General features: G+C 47.5%; 2 protein-coding genes across 2 annotated transcripts in view; one reads left to right on the top strand and one right to left on the bottom strand.

Moving 5' to 3' along the window:
- LOC135912942 (uncharacterized) overlaps positions 1–20,865 on the bottom strand; it is a 35,383-nt gene extending 14,518 nt beyond the window's left edge. The window contains exon 1 of the mRNA XM_070523792.1: positions 20,746–20,865. The gene's annotated coding sequence lies outside the window, so the exon portion shown is untranslated. The remainder of the gene's footprint in view (positions 1–20,745) is intronic.
- LOC135912937 (lysosomal alpha-glucosidase-like) overlaps positions 1–21,386 on the top strand; it is a 39,794-nt gene that overhangs the window by 4,067 nt on the left and 14,341 nt on the right. Inside the window, exons 3-13 of the mRNA XM_065445555.1 lie at positions 1,509–1,743; positions 2,555–2,692; positions 4,555–4,694; positions 8,364–8,526; positions 9,850–9,952; positions 11,894–12,159; positions 15,623–15,727; positions 16,725–16,841; positions 18,525–18,644; positions 19,642–19,850; positions 20,776–20,909. Of these exons, the coding sequence (XP_065301627.1) occupies positions 1,509–1,743; positions 2,555–2,692; positions 4,555–4,694; positions 8,364–8,526; positions 9,850–9,952; positions 11,894–12,159; positions 15,623–15,727; positions 16,725–16,841; positions 18,525–18,644; positions 19,642–19,850; positions 20,776–20,909 (1,730 nt within the window). The remainder of the gene's footprint in view (positions 1–1,508; positions 1,744–2,554; positions 2,693–4,554; positions 4,695–8,363; positions 8,527–9,849; positions 9,953–11,893; positions 12,160–15,622; positions 15,728–16,724; positions 16,842–18,524; positions 18,645–19,641; positions 19,851–20,775; positions 20,910–21,386) is intronic.

Raw genomic sequence — 21,386 nt, 5'->3', positions numbered from 1 at the left:
GGTATGACCGCAGCGTTTCGCCAACCTCAGCTCTTAAATCTGTGAAATTACTATCACTTTCATTTCTATGGCATGTCGGCTCTTTAAATTGATACATTCAATTATTATAGTCTTTACTCGCTGACTGCAAATACACAAGTTTCGCCAACAGTTCGTTGACTCGTCGCCATTATGACCTTAACATGACCCGTCTTTCACACAATTTGACTAATGTAATTCACAATAATACAGTTAACTACAGCATTTTCCCTCGCTTCGTTCATAGTCGGAACTCGTTACCCCGTCTGATCCGCTCCTATCCATAACCTAACTTTATTGAAAAAAAAAACATTGCGATTAACGTTCTTGCCGCTTCCTGTCTGCATATTGCGTTTGACTTTTTTATAAGAGCTCTATTGTTTGATTTCTCCTTTTTTAAATGCATAACGCGTTTTGTTCATGTCTCACGTTTTCGTGCGCACCAACTTTTTCGTTTACCTCCCAGCTCCTGCTATAGCCCAATAGGGCTGCAGTATGTCAAAGAAAAGGACAATGAACAGCGACATCTGGCAACGCGCATGTTGACTGACTCGAATATACAGACCTTTTGCACAATGCCGACAACCGTGTGCGCACGCTGCGTTTCTGCCGCCACCATGGCGAAGGACAGACATGCGGACATGACAGACATGCGTGGTCCTTGCATCGCCGTCATTCCAAGCTTGGTCCTCCGGCCCTCATCGTGCCGTCGTTATCCCACCGCAGTCGTCATACAATGGCCATGCATTCGTTGCCATTCCATCTTCGTGATGCTGTCGCGGGTGTTCTATCGTCGTCGCTCCGGCTCCGTCATCCGATTCTCGTCATACCGTCGTCGTGCATTCGTTGTGACACCGTCGTCGAGACGGCGTCGTGGTCGTCGCGCGGTCTTCGTACCAACCTCGTCATTCGACTGTCGCTGCAGAGTCGTACTACTCTACCATTCTCGTCTCGCCGCGTCGTTGTCGTGCTGTCGCCTTACCAACGTCGTCCCTGTCATACCACAGCTTCGTCGTTCCGTCGACGTCACTTCGTCATGCTATATCGTAATCGCGCTTGTCTTCGTTCCATTGTGGTCGCGGCTCCGTTGCCGTTGCGTCATCGTCAGACGAACGTCATCATTGCATTGTTGCCACACCGTCGTCTCCGCGGCGTCGTGGTTGCAGATTCTTCCTGAGACGGTCATGTTCACGCCGTTGCCATCACACACTTGTCGTCATAAAGCTGTCGTCGTTACACTTTAGCCGTTATTTCATAATCGTCACTTCGTCGGCTTCACGCATGCTGCCTTCGCCGTTCCGTCGACATCGGTCCTTCTAGCCTCATTTCGTCGTCGCCACCGTGTCCTCGCCACGGGGTCATCGTCATGCGCGTATGATAATTAAGTGTCTGTGAGAACAGAGTAAACACTTAATTAATAATTAGTGAATCGATTGATAAGATTGAAGATTTCACTGTACGAGGCGCCGGTCTCGTCATTGTGCTTGCAGACCCGTCCGCAGTCTCATCAGGGCCCCCGCTCGCGTCGCCCCCTGGCTGCGACCTGCCGACTCCCGCTCCCGGGCCTGCACGAGCGTGGACGTGGAGGGGCGCTTCGACTGCCACCCCGACGTCGGTCTTAGCCGCGTCTCGTGCGAGAGGCGGGGATGCTGCTTCCACGAGCCCAAGGCAGACGCCGTCGGTGTGCCGGCCTGCTACTTCCCTGCCGAATACTACGGCTACAAGGTATACAAAAGCAAAGGTCTATTCGATGCAGCCAAGTTTCTCTGCACCTTCTGCACCTATTCGCGGTGCACTGCACCTAGACCCTCGATTCCCCGAGGTGCAGCAGTGCACCCTGCACCCCCGTGCTCGATTGAACGGGGTGCAGTGCAAGGTGCCGCCACGGTGCAGCGCACCCTTGAACCTTGCAGTGAGTGGGTGCAGCCAACGCCACCTAGACTAACCCCCGTACGCAGAGATGCAACTTAAGTCGAAGCACATGCTTGACTTGATTTAGATGACGCCTGGCGTTAACGTGCCCAAAGACGCTCACTGCGTTTCCTTCGGCGCGTTCCCGATAGGCGTCACTCGGATCAAGTCAAGCATGTGCTTCGTCCTAAGTTGCATCTCTGCATACGGAAGTTAGTCTAGGTGGCGTTGGTGCAGCCCGGCACCCCCTGCACCCTTTCGTTTGTGGTGCCGTGCACCTTTTTCTGAATCGAACAAACCTAAAGAATTCGCCGCAGTCACCCCCGCCCCCCCCTCTCCGTTTCTCTTCTGTGTAGGTTTAGATCGAACTTGCTCCTCCGCTTCCCTAGCTAAAGTGTCCTATTTCTCAAAACCGGGCCACTGGGTGACTGGCAATGTGAAACATGGTTAAGAGCGCTAAGGCAAGGCGAAGAAGACGTCGACACGAGATGTGCCAGCGTACCCGCCTTGTGCACTTCCGTGTTCGTTTCGTTCGTCGTCTTTGAAGGGACTGTGACCGTGTTTCGCGAGCTTCGTCACCTCTACTTCTGCCCTAAGCCACACTCTCGCCATCTCTCCTTACAAGTTGACGCACAGGAGGGAGTCGTCGAGCGCCGTCTTGAAGACGCTCATGCGCCGCGTGCGGCCTTCGGGATTCCCGGAGGACGCCTCAGAGATCGAAGTCGCGGCCTCCCTGTACGCTCCTGCGATCGCCCGCCTAACGGTGAGTGAAAATTTATGAACATCGTGGCGGTGCTTCTTCGCAGGGCACCCACTAATCACCGTTCAGAATTTCGGTAACTCACGGTAAGTACGCGACGAGGTGCGTAAAACCCCGCACGGGAAAAAGTATACCGCAAAGTTTTCTAAACGAGATTTAGTAGTATCCGAAACAGAAGCAAATAAAAATGTTTGGAGGTCATGGCGAGCTACCCTTCCTGCCACAAATTCTCTCCCGACCGGCTTCCAAAAGCGACATTTCCTCCTCTGTAGTCTCCCATAATCTCTCATGTCAGAGTCGAGGACACACGTGACCATTGCGTCACAATAACCTCCTCCCCTTCTTTTTTTAGTCTCTATTTTCCTCTTGTCGCTCGGCGCACTCGAACCTGACATTTTGCATGCGCCGCGCTTTTTCTGGGGACCCCGACATGTTCGCGCTCACTGCTGGTCCTTTCTCGCACGGCTCGCAATCGGAAGCACCGGAAGCACGTGACGCGGAAGCGCCACTGTTGTGACGTCACAAGTCGTTTGCGGCACTGTGGAAGCTGCAAGGCTCCTTAGCCAATAGGAAGGTCGAACGCCCTTCGAGATGTGTTCATTCGCGCTGGATCGTCTGCTCGCCGCCGCAGTAATTCGCGGTACACGACGTGCACGCGTAAAACGGTGCTAACGTGGTAAGTATATCGCTGTAATGTATCCTGCATCAAGCAAGAATAAAAGAAAAAAAACTCTTTAGTCCAGCCACTAATGAGACAGTTAGGTGAGGGACTAGATTCCGATGCGCAAGGGTATTGTGTTACCTTTGTACGCCTCGTACCTTCGACAGTGCTGCAAATGACTTGCGAGATGGAGCATCGTTTCTGCTGGTGCGGAGACTGCCTTCTTCGGTAAGAAGGGCGGTGGGCTCTTCACTTGAGTTTTCGCCTGCTTTCGCTGCGTACATTACTGTAATATTTTGCGGGCATGATTGTCAGCAAACTATCTAGGTGCCGGGCTTCTTTGTTTGCAATGAATCTTTGTCACTTTGCTGACGGTTTCCTTTTTCTTTCCTGTGTCAAGAAAGTTGCACGCTTCAAACGTTTTTTTTTTATTTGCTTACTTTTAGCATGCGTTTAGCCATGTTCTTTCGGCAAATGTATGTTTGTGTTAGACCCACCACAAACCTTTGGCTACGGGTCTAGGCAGCTCGTAGATACCTTTTGGGGCGTAATGTATGCGTGAATAACATTGAATCGATGTAAATGAATAAAAAAACTGGTGAGGCCTTCTTGAACAGGTACTGCGGTAAAATAAAGTATAAACCCCATGCAAGCGATCTTGCACGCGACAGCGACAAGCGACGCGATGGAGATGGCTGTCGCGTTCACTCGTCACCTGCAAGTTGCACCCCATGCGAGCGATGACTTCGAGCGACGTCTCCCCAGTGTTGCCGGTATGAGGGCAGCAATATAGGCGCCGAAACTAGCGTGACGCGTGCTTTATTTACTTAAGTTGATGTATTTTACTGTAAAAAGCAGCATAAAATATTTCTGAAAGTCTTGCACTAGGTTCTTATCCTTGCACCTATAAAAATTCAATCGTTTGCTCGTTCCGTGCGACAACCGGAAGTACTGGAGTTATGTACATCCAGTTCCGGCTTTGCGCTATTGGCTAGTGGCTCATAGCACTTCCGGGCGACGAGCGACGAATTCTAGATTTGCAAAACCGAGCGATCGCGCGACAAGACCGAGCGATCTGTTCACGCGACGGCCCGATCCGTCGCGCGAACCCGTCGCTCGTCGCTGTCGCGCACAAAATCGAGCCAATGGGGTTTAGCCTTAAATCGTGAAAGCGAATAAAAAAACAGCGCGTACTTGCGCGCAGGTAACGTCATCCGAGGACATGTACCGCACCAGCGTTCCCTCGGTTACCGATCAGCACGAGGCCACGTCTCGCCTGATCACCGTGTTCACGACCAAGGTTGGCGACGTGGTGGTCTACAGACCGGGAGACCGGCAGATACTGTGAGCCATCGCACGCCTGTTGCGTCTCCAAACTGGCAGCTAACACTTCCGGAAAAACGAACGCGTCTAAAAACTACGCGAATTCGATGGATGGGCGGCAACTGGAGGAACCGGTCGCGTGGGAATTTTCAGTGCGAGCACAAGTCGATGAGTGTATATTGCAGTTGACGTAAGGTAAGTGAGGAGACTTACACGTAGCTGTCAGGCGTACCCGACATTTCTCTCGTGCTGTAACAATTCACTCTTCACGCTTCCACCGCACCCGAGAAGAGCCGTGTAGGTTGAATTCAGCAACCATCTAAAGTGCCGGTGTGCAAGGGGGCATCGGGTGCCAACTGCAAGCGATTCTACGACGAACCGCGACACGAAGCAAAACGCATGAAACGTAACTTTACTCGCTGCCATCGTTCAATGGCCATAGGCGCGTTATGCTGTTCGGCACGAGGTTGTGGGTTCGATTCCCAGCCCATACGCTCAAAGTCGACACGAAAGCTGCTCACGCATAGCTAGATTTAAAAATTATGGGGTTTTACATGCCAAAACCACTTTCTGATTGTGAGGCACGCCGTAGTGGGGGACTCCGGAAATTTCGACCACCTGGGGTTCTTTAACGTGCGCCTAAATCGAAGTACACGGGTGTTTTCGCATTTCGCCCCCATCGAAATGCGGCCGCCGTGGCCGGGATTCGATCCCGCGACCTCGTGCATAGTTAGGTTTAGGAACACGCTAAAGCAACGTTAAATGCGTGATCGCAGTCCTCCACTAAGGCGTCCCTGGTGGCGAAGGTGTAGCTTTGAGACATAGTAAGGGGATGCAGGAGCGAGACACTAAGAGGCTGAGTTAGTAAATTACACTTCTACGATAAAAAAGAACGCCAGCTCTTGCTGTGAGAGAACCATCAAAGACGCGAAACAAGAAAAGACGGTTGGCGACTCCGCTCGGAAGTTCGTGCAACAGCATCGCGGTGACGTCATGGAACGGCGGGAGCGACCTTTCCTGTCTAGTCGATTGTTTACGAGCACGACAACGCTGCGTAGAATTATACAGGCATCAAGGACTCAACGTCGCAGCTTTCGAAAACTTTTTGCTGCCTGAGAACGGACCTAAAGAAAAGAAAATATCTGGAAGTCGTGACGTCATGCTGACGTGCTGGCGCCGACGCTTAAGCGCGAAAAAAAAAAAAACGAAATGGGAGAATGGCCGTTATTTTGTCCGTGTTTCTAGAATATGCGTGAAATATGACTATGCGTGAGAGTGCTTTACTAGCGAAAATAATTTCATGTTGTTTTTTAGTGTACCGTTAAAACCTGGTCAGTTAAAGGGGCGTAACTGTCAGTTGCACTGAAGTTGCACCGCTGCAAGTAACTGAGTGACAAATGAAGTACTAGCTGCCATGCAGCTAATAGTTGCGCTTCTTGTGTTGAGGGGTCTGGTGTACTTGACGTTTGTCTTCGCTTCGTTTGCACTGTTTATCTGAGAAACTGCGTTCTATCCTAGTTCTGTTTTTAAGTCACATCTGGTGCCTTCAGACTTAACACAAATAATAAACACTCATTTGAATGAATGAATGAATGAATGCTTTCTATTTCTTTTTCTGTATATGAAAGATCCTTGCTGTAGTAAAAAAGCTGCGAATATCACAGCTTGACTGAGGCCATGAGACTGCTGACGCATGAAATAGGCTTTACATCTGCGTGGAGTTTTTTTGCTAGATTTCCGAGTGCACTTACACCATTAATACAAAGCGATTGCAACAATTCACACAGTGAGCATTGAAATGCGACTGCATTGGCTATTTTCGGCGCACAGGTGTGACAACGGAAGAGACAAGTCAAGACAAGGCATAACGCTGCCAGCAACTTACCTTGTCTCGTCTCTTTCATCGCCCTTTTTACCAGATAGAAAATAGCTTTTTGTTTTCTAAAACAAGCTCGGCCGACGGTATAATATCGATTGCGTGCAAATCCATTTGACGTGCCTGAGAAGGGTGCACCACCTCGGGCTATTATGCGTTAGGTGAAGCCCTACTTACAATGTAGATTAAAGTTGAAGTTCTGGGTGCTTTATTATTGTCTTTTTTTTAAAATTTAATTCCTGAGGGAGGACGTCACTTGCAAAGTAAAGATGTAAGACACGATAAAGTGAACCACGGGTAAAGAAGAACGGCGCTTTCTGTTGCTCTAATGGCGTACTGCGCAGTGATTCTGCGCAACCTTAGGCGATCCACATTGGCAAGCTGAGAAACGCGAACTCGTAGTAAATTTAAGACGCCTACTCATGCTCCTTAATACGATATGTCGGATGCATTACGTACGGTGAGAACGGGAAGCATACAACTTCAGCCATTGGCAATGATAGTTTTCCTCGCGTTGCCTGCTTTCAATTTGGCCTCGAAACAAATATCGCCTTTGCAGAACCACCGTCAGCTAACGTCTGCCCCTCCAACTTCCCTCTTTTCTCGCGGCCGTGGTCGCATGCCGTGTATGCATAGTAACTCACACGGACGCCTGGCAGTAAACGTGCGAGAAAACTTGGCGCCACGATGAGATAGTAACGATGTCTAGAGCAACACTAGATCTTTTAGAATCCTAGTGCCTGTTGTTCGTACGTTCTTGCGTCCGCGTGTTCTTACGCGCGCATCAATGTGCTAGCACGTGGCTCGTGCATGCCAACGTGCGAATGCACGAAGAGTAAGTGCAATGCATCAGGCTTGAAAGACCTCTCGGTGCTTCACGCGTTGTTGTATTGCATAATCGTGCGCCATTATGTATGTATGCATACCTATCTCAAGGTACGTATACCTATCCCAAGGGCACGGGATCGAATGCCGGCCACGGCTGCTGCATATCGATGGGGGCGAAATGTAAGAACGTCCGTTTGCCGTGCATTGGATGCACGTTAAAGAAGCTCGGGTAGTCATAACTGATCCGGAGTTACCCACTACTTTAATAGCGTCTGAACTAGAGCGTGTTGGTATGGCTTCATTACGGGAGACAGCGCGTGAAATGACGTGACAAAAAGCACAGGAAGAATGCACAAGCGCTGCACATCGCCTGTCTAGTCTTTCTTACTTGTCACGTTATTTTACGCACTGTTTCCCGTGATGATGCCCCACTACACCGTACCTCGCAATCAGATCGTGGTTTCGGCCCGTAAAACCACAAAATCAAAGAAAATGTATGTATGTATGTATGTATGTATGTATGTATGTATGTATGTATGTATGTATGTATGTATGTATGTATGTATGTATGTATGTATGTATGTATGTATGTATGTATGTATGTATGTATGTATGTATGTATGTATGTATGTATGTATGTATGTATGTATGTATGTATGTATGTATGTATGTATGTATGTATGTGTGTGTGTGTGTATGTATGTATGTATGTATGTATGTATGTATGTATGTATGTATGTATGTATGTATGTATGTATGTATGTATGTATGTATGTATGTATGTATGTATGTATGTATGTATGTATGTATGTATGTATGTATGTATGTATGTATGTATGTATGTATGTATGTATGTATGTATGTATGTATGTATGTATGTATGTATGTATGTATGTGTTGCACGTATGCTGTATTTATGCATGTATGTTCTATTTATGTATGCACATACGAGCGCATGCATGCATTGCGTTTGCATATAATTACAGGTTCGAGACGGACCTGTCCCGACTGGTGTACACTCCCCGGTTTGTGCAGCTGGTGACGCTTGTACCAACCACCAAATTGTACGGCCTCGGAGAGAGTAGGGGACCGCTGGAGCGCGACATCGTCCATCCTCACGTTGGTTTTAACCGGGACCTGCGAACGCTGGTGATTGGATGTTCACGTATATATCGGCGCGCTTCGACTACTTATCGGCCTTCCAGTGTCTCCTTCTCTCTCTCTGCTGAAAGTTCAGGGGAGAGGGTAATTCTGTAAGCATCTATCTAGTGGACTGTCCATTTCGTCTGCCATTCATTGGCTGAAGCTGAACCAGTGAGACGGAAACTAACCGTTAACGCCTGTTTGTTTCTCCTCACTGCTACGCCAGTCCAGACAATCAGCACTTCAGCTACAGTCAAAATTGACATGTCCGCTAGGTGGACGCTTACGGAATCCCACGTTCCGTCTGCAGAAAGGAGGTAGTACGCTTTCTCGTCCGTGTTCCGTCTACTTAGACAAGAATTAGAGATGTACAAACACACAATAATATCTATCAGTTGAGCTTGACAACGTATTCTTTCAAGTCTATTTTCCTTATTTTTGTGGCAAGATGCTGATTATTACAAAAACGAACGCTAGCCTTTTTTTATTCTTGACTGTCGCGCCAAAACCTGCAGTGCCGCTACGCCAGTGTATCTTCTCGTATTTCGGCCATCTTGGCGCAGCGAATTTACGTGTCCTGTCAAGTACGCGCCGTGGTACGTACAGATTTTCACTTGAATAAGAAACATACGCATTGGTAAGTTAAGACACATTTCGCCCAAAAAATATACAAGATGAAAAAAAAAGAAATAATTGCATAGTCCAGGAAAAATCCGGTTACTATGAGTACCGCACTCACACGCGCTTTCAGAGTACACTGAAAAATACGAACACGCACGCCAATATACAGTGACAAAAGTAAAGGCACCCGAGGGGATCCATTTTTTCTCTAGTCCTCGAGGTACCGCTCCCAAGGTCAATCTCAGCGCGCGTTTGACCTTCAGCCGCCGGCGCGCAAGTGTGAAGGTGGGACGTCACGTCACGTGATCCACTGCGGAGAGGCGTCGCTGCTGCGGTCGCCCGAGCCTCGCCGCCGTGTACCACGTGACTAGGCGAGGCTTTAACAGCTGCTTCGCCGGTGCTTGGCCGCTCAGTCTCGCCATGGATGACGCACGCGCCAGTGCGTGCGCGTCAACTCTTCGCCGCAGGCTTAGTCTGAGCACCCTGCCCATATAGCTCACCGGGAACGAGCACTGAAGAACCGTGTCTAACCATGCTTAACAGAGCTTTCGCTCGTATAACTAGGTTTAAGCCAGGTTGTACCCCAGCTACGTTTTGGCCAAAGTCACAAGGATGTCTGTTCCTTCGAGTCGGAGGCACAGTTAGTGCTGCTGTATACACCGCAGGTCCAAGTTGTTCAATCTGGTTCGCATATCTGGCTTTGTGCAGAACGACAGCACGCACTTCTTCCACGGCAGCCACCCGTTCTACATGGGGTTCGACCGGCTGGGAACGAGTTTCGGCGTCTACTTCCGCACAAGCGCCATATTTGGTGAGAGCGCGGCGACCCGAACCGGCATTAAGGCGTATTAAAAGCGTATGCGACGTTAACTTCTCGAGTTAGAAAGACGTTGCCATGTCGGTCTATTACCAGATGAAGAAAACTGGTAATGAAGCAGAGAAAGCAAAATGGGGAAATTCGTTATGAGTTATGTAAACGCAGAAATACAATAAGAAGAAAGAATAAGCGAAAGTGGTCGAAACGACAGGTTGCCGCAGGTAAAAGCGGAATTCACTGCTTTTGGATTATGCATGTGGTGCTGTGGCAAAATGATACAGTAAAGGAAACATTTGTGGAATGAGGTATCCCTGTTCTGCTAAGAACGTAGTAATTATTGGGGTTTCATTCCGAAAGCCGCGCAATGTGCCCGCATGGGAAGTCGTAGTTTGTGGCCTGAATTACTTCTAATACAAGGGTAAGTTGCATCGGCATCTGATCACAACGGCGTTTCAGCATTCTTATTATTGCCACCGGAATGTTGCCGCACCGATCGGAAAGCGAAGCCGTAAGCTCGTGCTAAGCAGCAGAATGCGAAAGCAACCGAGATGCCATGGCATGCTGGCTATATAGATCCTAGTAACGGTGAAAACGGCACCAAGGTCATATGCTGGGTCAATGATGTCCGACGTCATACCATTTTTGGGTTCACGTAGGCAAACATGGGCCTGACTTCCTCTCGGTTGGGGCTGGCTCATGGCGCTCGCTAAAGCATACCTGGGTGACATTGACTCATCGGTTGAGGCAATGCCATTCCGTTATGCTGGGATCACGTTCGAGTGTCGTAGAAACCGCGACTGTTTTAAGGCGACAATGTTTTCAGCGTCCTCGAGTCAACAGTTCGTCTAAACAAAATTTCTCCAAACGGCTAGATAGCTCGAAAGATTGAAAAAAAATTGACAGGTCCTCATGAAGCGTGAAAGCACTTGCATCGGCTGCATGAGTTGGCGTCGCGCTTGATGAACCTCACGAAATTAGTTGTCATATGCTCGTGAGACGCAAGAGGACAAGACAACTATACTACTGCTGCGCAGAAGGAACAGTGCCCCGGCGGCTACCAGGCGTCTCACAACGCTGGTCGAATGACGTAGCGCCGCCAGGGGGAGTTGCAGTCGTCGCACGTTGATGGCACACGAGAGGCAACCGACGGCGTTATTTAGCGCGCCACGAAGTATTGGGCAACGTTATCTCAACGTTGCCTCTCAGACTAATGCACACGCGCGGCATTTGAACGTCGCCATGATGATGCCTCCACAATGTGTGCGCGAGTCCGACATTGAAAAAAAAAGACACTGCGACAACGACGGCGTTCTCGCGCCTCGGGCGTCAGTAGAAAATTAAAATATCTGGCGTTAACATGCGGAGCGTTTTGCTTCCCACAACGTGGCCTGAGGTGCTGTTTTCCCGCTAAACGATTAAAGTCCAAATATCTACGCGCACTCTCAGCGTAGGTCGCGTGAAATCTGTGTTATACGCCATAACGTCGCTTCCGCACCGGCCAGAATCGCTGTAACGGCCGCAGTTCATCACCTTGATGCATGCTGTACTGCTTCAAAACGCCGAACCCTAGGTGTAACCCGCCGGTGCGCTGTCACTGTTGGCTTTACGTGCGGGTGTGTTGCCAAACCTATAGTGCCACTGCATCGGCAGCATAGCACCGATGTTTCGCAGGCACATTGCCAACATATTGCTGCAACGTTGCCACCGCACTGCCTGTCTGTTGCCCAATGTATCGCCAACGTCCTGTCAACGTCTTGCCAGAAGAGTTGACTGTTGGGCTAGTTGGTCGTCCACATTTGAAGTAGTAGCTTAGAGCAAATAAAACCAAGGACACAAGGAAGACAGACAAGGACAAGCGCTTGTCCTTGTCTGTTTTCCTTGTGTCCATGGTTTTATTTGCGCAAAGCTACTACTTCAAACGTCTTGCCAATGCAGAGGTGCTGGGCCACCGGACGCCGGCGCTGACGTTCCGCTCGCTGGGCAACCAGGTGGACGTGTTCGTGTTCGGCGGCCCGTCTCCTGCCGACGTGGTGCGCCAGTACCTGGACGTCGTCGGGAGGCCGGCCATGCCCCCGTTCTGGGCCATGGGGCTCCACGCGTCCCTGCCCCGAATGCCAGCGCGCCCCGACCAGGGCGCTCTCGACGACAGCGACGACGGGGACCCGTTGAGGGCGCTGCTCACCAACTCAAATTATCACGTGGTACGCGTCGAGTTTTACTCATATAGGTGTAACACGGGTGTAAGGTTAAGGGACAAGAAAAGAGCAGATTGGGCGAGGGAACAAACGCGAGTTAATGATATCTCACTTGAAATCAAGAAAAAGAAATGAGCATGGGCAGGAGATGTAATGAGGAGGGAAGATAACCGATGGTCATTAAGGGTTACGGACTGGATTCCAAGAGAAGGGAAGCGTAGCAGGGGTCGGCAGAAAGTTAGGTGGGTGGTGAGAATTAGAAGTTTGCAGGGACAACATGGCCACAATTAGCACATGACCGGGGATGTTGAAGTATGGCACAGGCATTTGCCCTGCCGTGGGCGTAGCCAGGCTTATGATGATGATGACGCGTCGAGTGCGAACGTTGGAGCCACCGCATTTCGTTTGTCAAGTTGTTTATGGGAGGGAGAAAGAGGAAGACAAAAAATGCTGGGGTTCATTGAGCAGAGAAGCACTCTTTCTAGCTCCACCCTGCACGGGGTAAAAGGGATATATAGGCAGGCTTTTTTTGCATCTTTACTTCGTGCAGGCTCGTGTAGACTTTTATAGTGCCGGGCAGAGGCTATGACGTCATGTGCTGCACTTAGCTCGCGGGGCTGTAGCCAATCAGAGCAGACGGCGTGTCGTCTTCTGCATCAGCAGACGAAAAGCGCCTGGCTCCGCACAGTCAGAGCAGACGGCGTGTCGTTTCCTGCATCGGCAGACGAAAAGCGCCTGGCGCCGCACTTTGCATGAGCTCGCCCATACTGGCTGCGTATTGGCCCTTGACTAAAACTAAACGCCGATGTATGAATTTACTATCAAATCTAGACAAACTGCAGCTAAATTCATCGCGATTGCGCACTGCACGAAGACAAGTTCTCAATGCGTATAATACAGCGCGGAGTCTGAAACCGCTCGCACCATCGGTGAGTAGGATAATTTTATCTTCTGGGAAGACTAGCTCTCCTTCATCTGTAACACGTGGTCACGCCAGCACTTCGCTACTGTCTTTGCAGTGAATTTTCACTACCGTCGCTGTATCAGCGCCGACAGTATCACACAAAAGGGCGCCACGCGTTTGCAATGTCAGCCTGCTTGCTTGTCGTCTGCTGCCTAAACACTCATCGAAACCGCACTGTAGAAAGTGTGGTTTCCCTGCTACACTACAGCTATAAAAATGGCTTCGTGTAGGTGGGCGGAGCTGCACTTTCCTACACCAAGTAAAAAAATGGCGACTTCCTACACTAGCTACACTCGTGTACACAGTGTAAGTAAAAAAAGGGCCTGTGTAAATATAAAGAGAAAAAGACAAGCTACACCGGGTATGCCGTAACTATGCATAGTATGACGTGACGTCACATTCGCTGCTTCCGCTACCTTCCGCCATTTTGGGGGTACCTTATCAACAGGCACGCGCATATAAATATAGGCCTATATGTTCCCTAAGATGGCGCTGCCCTAAACCGGAAGTCGCGGAGTATCATTGAATGACGCACGTGCATACTATGTATAGAGGTGACAACGCCACTGTTCATATATCTGCATGACGTCATAGCCGGCACATGCCGCACTGGCTGTGATGTCATCCACGACGCTATGTGAGCCGGAAAAGGAGCAAGGGTTCCGAGATCCACAGGAAAAAGAAATGGCAACATATTATGTGAGACTGTCGGTTTCCTGCCGCATACGGTGGAATGATATTCAGCATGCTGACGGCAGCATTATCTACTCACCAGGAAAATATTGTCAGCGCACTCAAAAAGTATTTCAATGGCACTTTATTAAGCGGAGCAGGTCCTTTAGAGACTGCTGTGTTATCGTGTGCCGAGGCCAGGAGCCTGGAACTAGCAACGGAAGGGCGTCCAATTTATCGTGGGCATAGGAGTGCATCCGTCTCTGCAAAAACCAGGGGACGTATTCTGCAAGAGTCCACCCAGGGGACAGCGCTGATTGGCTGTGAATGGCTTGAATGGCTGATGGCACAGCGCTCATTGGTTGTGGCGCGTCGCTGCTGCTGACGCGCAGCCCAGCCCAGCCAATCAGGACTTCAACTGTAGGCGACATGGATGCATGTTCACTAGATGGACTCTTACCGAATACCTCCCCAGGACAATCGTGGATGTTCACTCGATTTGTCACAACAACGTATTTCATTGTAGAGGGCTGTCTGCCGTGCCAATGCGAAACGCATAGTAGTTCGTTAAGCCACATCAAGCCACATCAAGCCACATCAAGCCACGACTGACATTGCTGCGCGCCTGGAGGAAATCGGCAGTTGCGCGAGGGCCCGAGGAAGTGACATGCTACGTTTTAGCAGCGAATATGTTGTTACGAATTCATAAAGCTTTTCTTTCTTTTTTTTTCGTTTTAGTGTTTCCGTCATCTCGTGCGAATGTCTCGACTCGAATGTCTCGTGGTCGTTTGATTTTTTTCCCACGTGACTTGTTACGCCCTGTGAATGTTCCGCTTGCGCTGTCGCCTTCCTGTGAACGTGCCGGCTGTCCCATTGCGTCATGTTTGCGTGTTATCCCGCTTCTTCCGTAATCTTCTCGAATGTCGTCTCTTCCCCGCAGTAGACTCCGTGTGAATGTCCAGTTTGACTCGCATATTCGTTTTCTTCTGAACGTTCCGACTGTCCCCACGACGTCCTGTACTTGTACTTGCCCCGTTGTTTCCCGTCGTCGTCCTCCTCGTGTAAATGTAACCTTTGTGCTCGCGTGTTCGACCCACGGATGTACCGCTTCCTCCTTAGTCCTCATCGTTTTTTATCAGTGTACGGATACGTCCATCTTATTTATTTGTGAACACGGTTTCCTCTGTCGTCATCTACTGGCTTAGATGTACCATGCGCATCCCTTCGCGTCAATGTACCATTTCGTCCATTGAATGCTTTCCTGTTTTCGTACATTGTCTTCTTGCACGAATATCCACTTTGCCTCACAGCTCTCTCGCGAACGAACATTTTGTTTCCTCGTCGATATGCAAACACAATTTTTTCTGTCGTCGTATTTCTGTGTGAACGTTCCGTTTATTCTGCCGTGTTTTGTTTCGATGTCCCGTTTGTCGTATCATTGTCTTGCGTGAATTCCCTGCTTCGTACATTGTATTCTTGCACAAATGTCCTCTTGGCCCCATTGCCTTGTCGCAAAAATAGCTTTTTTTTCCTCTCGCCGTTTTTGTAGACGTCTCGCTCCCGACGTTGCATTGTGTGTGAGCGTCATGTTTGCTCCGTCTATACTTTTCCTTGTGTAGATGTCCCGCATGTCCTGGTCATCGTCCTTAGCGAGATGTCGCGTTTCTTGCGTTGTCTCCTTGGTCGAATGTGTTCCTTGCAGACATACTTTGTTGAGCAAATGTCCTCATTGATGTCACGACTGTCTCGCGAATGTGTGCTGTTTGTATCGCCGTCTGCTTGCGAACGTATTGTTTCACGTTACTGCTTGTTCCATTAGCAGTCTCTGTGCAGGACGTCGCCTGGCTTCCAGTGGACGTCACCAAAGACACCTGTGAGCACGCCTGGCACCGCGAGACCATGAATCGACGGCCCTGGCAGCGACTGGTGCACACTCTGGTGAGCAGTGGTGGTCATATGCCGGAAATGCCAGCCACCATGAAGCAAATTTGAAAATGGTGCTCGTGGTGTGCCCTGAGTATGCGCGAGAAAGACTGACATTGGCAGATACATTGAGACATTTACACAATGGACCACTGTCGGAGGACCTCTTGCTAGGCGCGTGGCCACAGAGTTGGCAGACGACAGAGACAATGCGTGCACTTTCACGTTTCCTAGATGACACGGGCCTGGACTCACGCCTGTGATACCAGTTGTGTAATGTGTCATTCAACTCGTTCCTCCCATTATCATCCCCCATTGTGACCCTTTTTCTTCCCCTCTTCCCCTTCCCTTACGTAGAGTAGCAGGCCAGATGCTCCATTATCCGGCCGACCTCTCTACATTTTCCAATCATTAAAATACTTCTTGAAAATGAAGTGAAGCGGACTTCTTTGCGGATAAAGTCATATGCTATATGTCTTAGAAGTTTTTAGGTGAAGCCTCCAGTATTTGTGTGTACCTTTCGATATGATGAATAACAGCGATTTATAAGTAACTTTTCGAGTATGAACTTTAGCATTTGGTTAACAGGCTTCATGTAAGCTTCCCTTCACATAGATTCCAAAAAGATGCACGTTGGATGTGCGAAATTTATTTAAATTTGGGGCGTGCACATAACGTGCATGTGGGAGCCGCGTTTCTGCCATTTGCTTTTTTTTGCCTGATTTTTTTTCGCAAGCATTGCCATTCAGTTTGAGTTAAGGCTATAGCAGTTGTATTGTTGTAGCAGTAGCAGTTGTTCAATATTGTGTAACACGGTAATCTTGTTATAGCACTGTTCCTGTTGGAAAATTGTACTTTTGTATACCTTTACTGTTTAATATGCCACCCTTACTTTATGCCCTGCCATAGGGCCTGTAAGGTTCTTTTGAATAAATAAATAAATAAATAAATAAATAAATAAATAAATAAATAAATAAAGAACGAATAAAGAACGTGGGCCGCTCTCTTGCAGGTTCCCACCCTGAGCGAGCGACCTTCGGCAACTTTCGTGTGCCGGTTAGCGTTGGCCGAGGCCAACTACTTGGGCCTCCTTCTCGTCAACCAGAATCAGGAATTGCTCGAGGACGAAGTAGGTGCTTCTGCGGAAAGTACATACATACATACATACATACATACATACATACATACATACATACATACATACATACATACATACATACATACATACATACATACATACATACATACGTACATACGTACATACATACATACATACGTGCATACATACATACATATACTATATGATAAATACAGACACACTATATGAAGTGTCTAAATACTTTTCGAACCAGCATTCGTGGCAACAGGTAAACAAAATCTGCAGACACCCTTTACGATCAGTCAGACTTTTGGTCGAAAAATGAACGAGTCTAATGATCTATTCGCATGAATTCATTCGCCATTAAGGAATATGGTAAATAAATCGGCTAGTTAACTGTTGGATTAGTGAACTAATCTGGTAGTAATGTGTTTGGTTTTTTCGATCAACCAGTCGAGTAATAATGGTCTGGTCTATCAACCAGCAGGTAAAGGTATGTCTCGGTATCTTTATTTTTTCTATTGCAATAGATGAAATTCTAAGCGGCTTATCTGCAAATTTTTACAAACAATAGACAAAACGACTACGACCATGAGCACGCGGCATGCATATGGATTGCCTCAGAAGCAACTTGCTTATGCGGATAGAAATTGTAGTGTTATAAAGTGGTAATAAATAAATAAATAAATAAATAAATAAATAAATAAATAAATAAATAAATAAATAAATAAATAAATAAATAAATATTTACAGATTGTACAGTAAACCATCTGAAGAGTACACCATGAACTATATTTTTGTAAGATTTACCCTTTATGTAGATACTTTCGTATAAATGAGGTCAACATACATTGTGCTAAAAAGTTACAATAAGTCTATAACATTCCGGATACTCGTGTTGAAAAAAGCTTAGGAAAGTCTACAGACATTCGACGTAAACTAAGCACATAAGTTCGTATGCTGCCTATGAGCAATCTGTAAACTTCACAGAGAAAAAAGACGTAGGTCTTTTATAAAACTTTTTATAAGCCGTATATGTTTTTTTTTGTAAGACCGAATTAACCACTTTTACCCGCGTTTGCTGTAGTAAGTGTCGACAGCCTTGCACGGACGGTTCGTAGGCCGCTCTGCTGTCCCCTTACATGAACTTGTCCCGCTGTGTATTCAGGTTTTATGCTGACAGACCGGCGTAATTACGAAGTCTGTTCATTTAGGGTTTTCTTGTGCGTGCAAAGACTGTAAAACATTTCCACCACGTCCACAAACCCGTCAGCTTTCCAGTGCTTTCCTAGGCTCTGTTCAGTGCTGCTCCCCCCTCAATAGCTTGACACCTACTCAGCACACTCCATCTTCATTCATTAGTCTGTTGATATTTTCGCCACGTGATCGCTAGGGTCATGCAGGCGAAGTTCGGGAAAGGCCGGTCAATCTCCTTTAATTCTTTGATAGTTCTTTCTTTTTTATGACATTATGTTGTAGAAATGGTTGTTGTCATAACTCTTCATCGCGGGAGAAAGAAAAAAAAATATCACAGAATTTGCAACGAAATGTCGCATAAATGTGTCACCATCAAACAGTAAGCATTAACACAGTGTTATGTACGTGAGTCCTGCAACCTCACAGAAGATATGCAGATATGCAGAAGATATGCAACCTCACATGCATACAGTTGCGTATGTAAGCACAGCTGCTGCTCATTCTTTCTTGTTGCAGGTCTTGGAAGCTAACATCACGAGCTACGTATTGGACTTCGCATTCCCGCGATACGACCTGTACCTCAACAAAGTCTTCAGTCAGATATACCCACGAACGCCGTTTGATGGCCTGTGGCTGGTGAGAAATTTGTTTTTCCTGCACGACCTACGGGGGGCATGGTACGGGACACTCGGTTTGCTTCCAAGGGGCCGTGGTGTTTCAAACATGTCGGAAACTATGCCGCGATACATAGTATTCAACAGCAACGCCATAAGCTACAATGTGCCATGCCAGGTACTCCATCACAGGCGACAAGTAATGGTTGCACAAATTCGATGATCCCTTTCATGTTGATAACGAGAACACCAGAATCAGGCTGCATTCGTGCGTGGTCTTAATTCGACAGTCTGCGACTGGCGAGCAATTTGTTGAGCAATGAATAAATGAACGAACGAATGAATGAATGAAAAAAAGCAATTAGCCACTCAGTCAACAGTCGTTCAGTCAAGCTTTGGTCCGTTGGTCAGTGAATAAAAAAAGTTTGGAATAAGTAAAGTATGGCATAGGCAAAGCTTCATTCACTCACTCAAGTAACCTAATCGATGAATCAACCAGTCTGTGAATTACACATATCGTTAGCAAATCAAGAAGTCATTTATTTGATGAGTATATCAACGAGCCATTCAGTTATTGATAAATGTATGAAAAAGTCACTCAAGCAATCTTTTTGGACGATGATTGACAGTAACTGAGTTGGTACGTGCGTTGATCAACCAATAATAAAGTCAAGCAAATTATATTATCCAAACCAATAGGTAAATAAAGCCCTTATTTCGACAATGCATTTTTCGGCCATACATAGCTGCTTTATGGCGGTTGTTATGTCAGATTTCGTATTATAGTTGTGTATAATGACACGCTGTGACTTGTAGATCTATGTATTAGCCATACAGTGCTGCTTTATGTAAGCAAGCATGGGTTTTGTGCCATATTTGTACCCCGCCCCTGTAACGGCCCAATCGGCCAACAGTATACCTGCAAATGAAAAAAAATGAATCAGTTCATTGATCAATCGATCCGTCGGCCATTCGGTCAATCAGTTATTTGACCCGCTAGATGAATGAATGCCGCCCAGGACCGCAACGAACCGACGTTGGCGACCGCGTCGCCACCTGGCGGTTGTGCTAGGGACGGTTGGGACGTGATACCCTACACTCCCAAGACGCTGCTGTCCAGGGGACCCCTGGACGCTCGCACTCTGTGCATGTCCCAGCACCTGGTGTCGGGGCCTCACCTGGTGGGGCACAACGCCGTACCGTATTTCCAGGCGCAGGCGGCCTACAAGTGAGCACTGCCCTTAGGACACGGAAATTGAGTTCCTTGTATTCGGCTCGGGAAGCGTAGAAGAAGGGAAGCGTAGCAGGGGGCGGCAGTAAGTCAGGTGGCCGGAGGAGATCAACGCGTTTGCAGGGACAACGTGGCCACAATTCGCAGGTGACCGGGGTAGTTGGAGAAGTGTGGGAGAGGCCTTTTCCCTGCAGTGGGCGTAGCCAGGCTGATGATGGTCGTGGTGATATTAGACTCGGGGCATAACGCTTATGACCATATTCCATTATACGTGGTGTTCATTTTTTTTCTTACGCGGAATACGCAAGGAAGGCTATCACATTCAGGTCCCTTTGAGAGCTAGGCTACGAGGTGAAGTGGGCGGTAGCGGAAGAAAATTTTCTGATAGTCTGCACAGTGACCTAAAGTGTGCTAATTACCTTTTATTATTCGCCTTGGGGCAATTGTGTCAAATGCGAAATTACAGTCGAACAGTAGCGAAGTCATGTTCGCTTAGTTTGGAGTGTTAACTCTAGGAGTTCCTCCGAGATACAGGTCGTTAAATTGTGCTACGAAAAGATATTGATATTCCAGCTAATAGTTACCCTTAAATAAGAGTTATTGTTTGGCACGTTGTGGGGACGGATATCTCAAGATATCTGTTAGCCTTACGACTTTATTTGCTGCGCAGTCATCCCTTCATTATATCACTACTATTTCACAAACGCAGTAAGTGCTTAAAGTGAACAACGAGGAACGATTATTTAGCAAAACCTAGGCACGGTTAATATAGAGAATTTTTTTTTTGTCGAGAGAAGTTGACCATCGGCCAAGCAGTCACTCAGACAGTCGCTTAATGAGGAGCTTCACTTTTGAGACTGTTATCGTCGAGTCAGTGAAATCGATCACTCACCGAATCGATCGATATGTTCCCCTTGCGCAGCGCGTTCGCCAAGATATCGGGCCAGCGGCCGTTCGTCGTGAGCCGGTCCAGCTACTCGGGCATTGGCAAGTTCGCGGGTCACGTGATCCACGGTCTCCGTCCCACGTGGGAAGACCTGCGCCTGAGCATTCCCAGTGAGTTCACCGCAATATATATATATATATATATATATATATATATATATATATATATATATATATATATATATATATATATATATATATACGTATATTCTTTCTTTCTTTCTTCCCCAGAACAATAAATGAATGGAACAGACTACCAAAAGCCATTATTCAATGTGATACCGTAACACAATTTGTAAACAATCTGAGGCAAATCATGCCCTAAACAAAACTATGTACATTATGTTACATTAACACAGATTGTGTTTATTGTCCCTGCATATTGCTTTTGTATTTGTGCTCTTACTAGTTTCCTGGTTCTTTTTATGAATGTAGGCTCAAAAACAGTGTTTTATGTATAATTTGCGTGCATTGTGTATAATGTACATTATGTTTTTCATTTTCTGTGCTGTACCCCACCCCTGTAACGGCCTCCGGGCCAACAGTATGACTAAATAAATAAATAAAAAAAATATATGCTAGGTAAAT

This window comes from Dermacentor albipictus, chromosome 8 (assembly GCF_038994185.2).
Source record: "Dermacentor albipictus isolate Rhodes 1998 colony chromosome 8, USDA_Dalb.pri_finalv2, whole genome shotgun sequence".
Taxonomy (NCBI): Eukaryota; Metazoa; Arthropoda; class Arachnida; order Ixodida; family Ixodidae; genus Dermacentor; species Dermacentor albipictus.
Note: the sequence above shows the minus strand (reverse complement) of the source record. Positions and strands in the feature narration are given on the sequence as shown.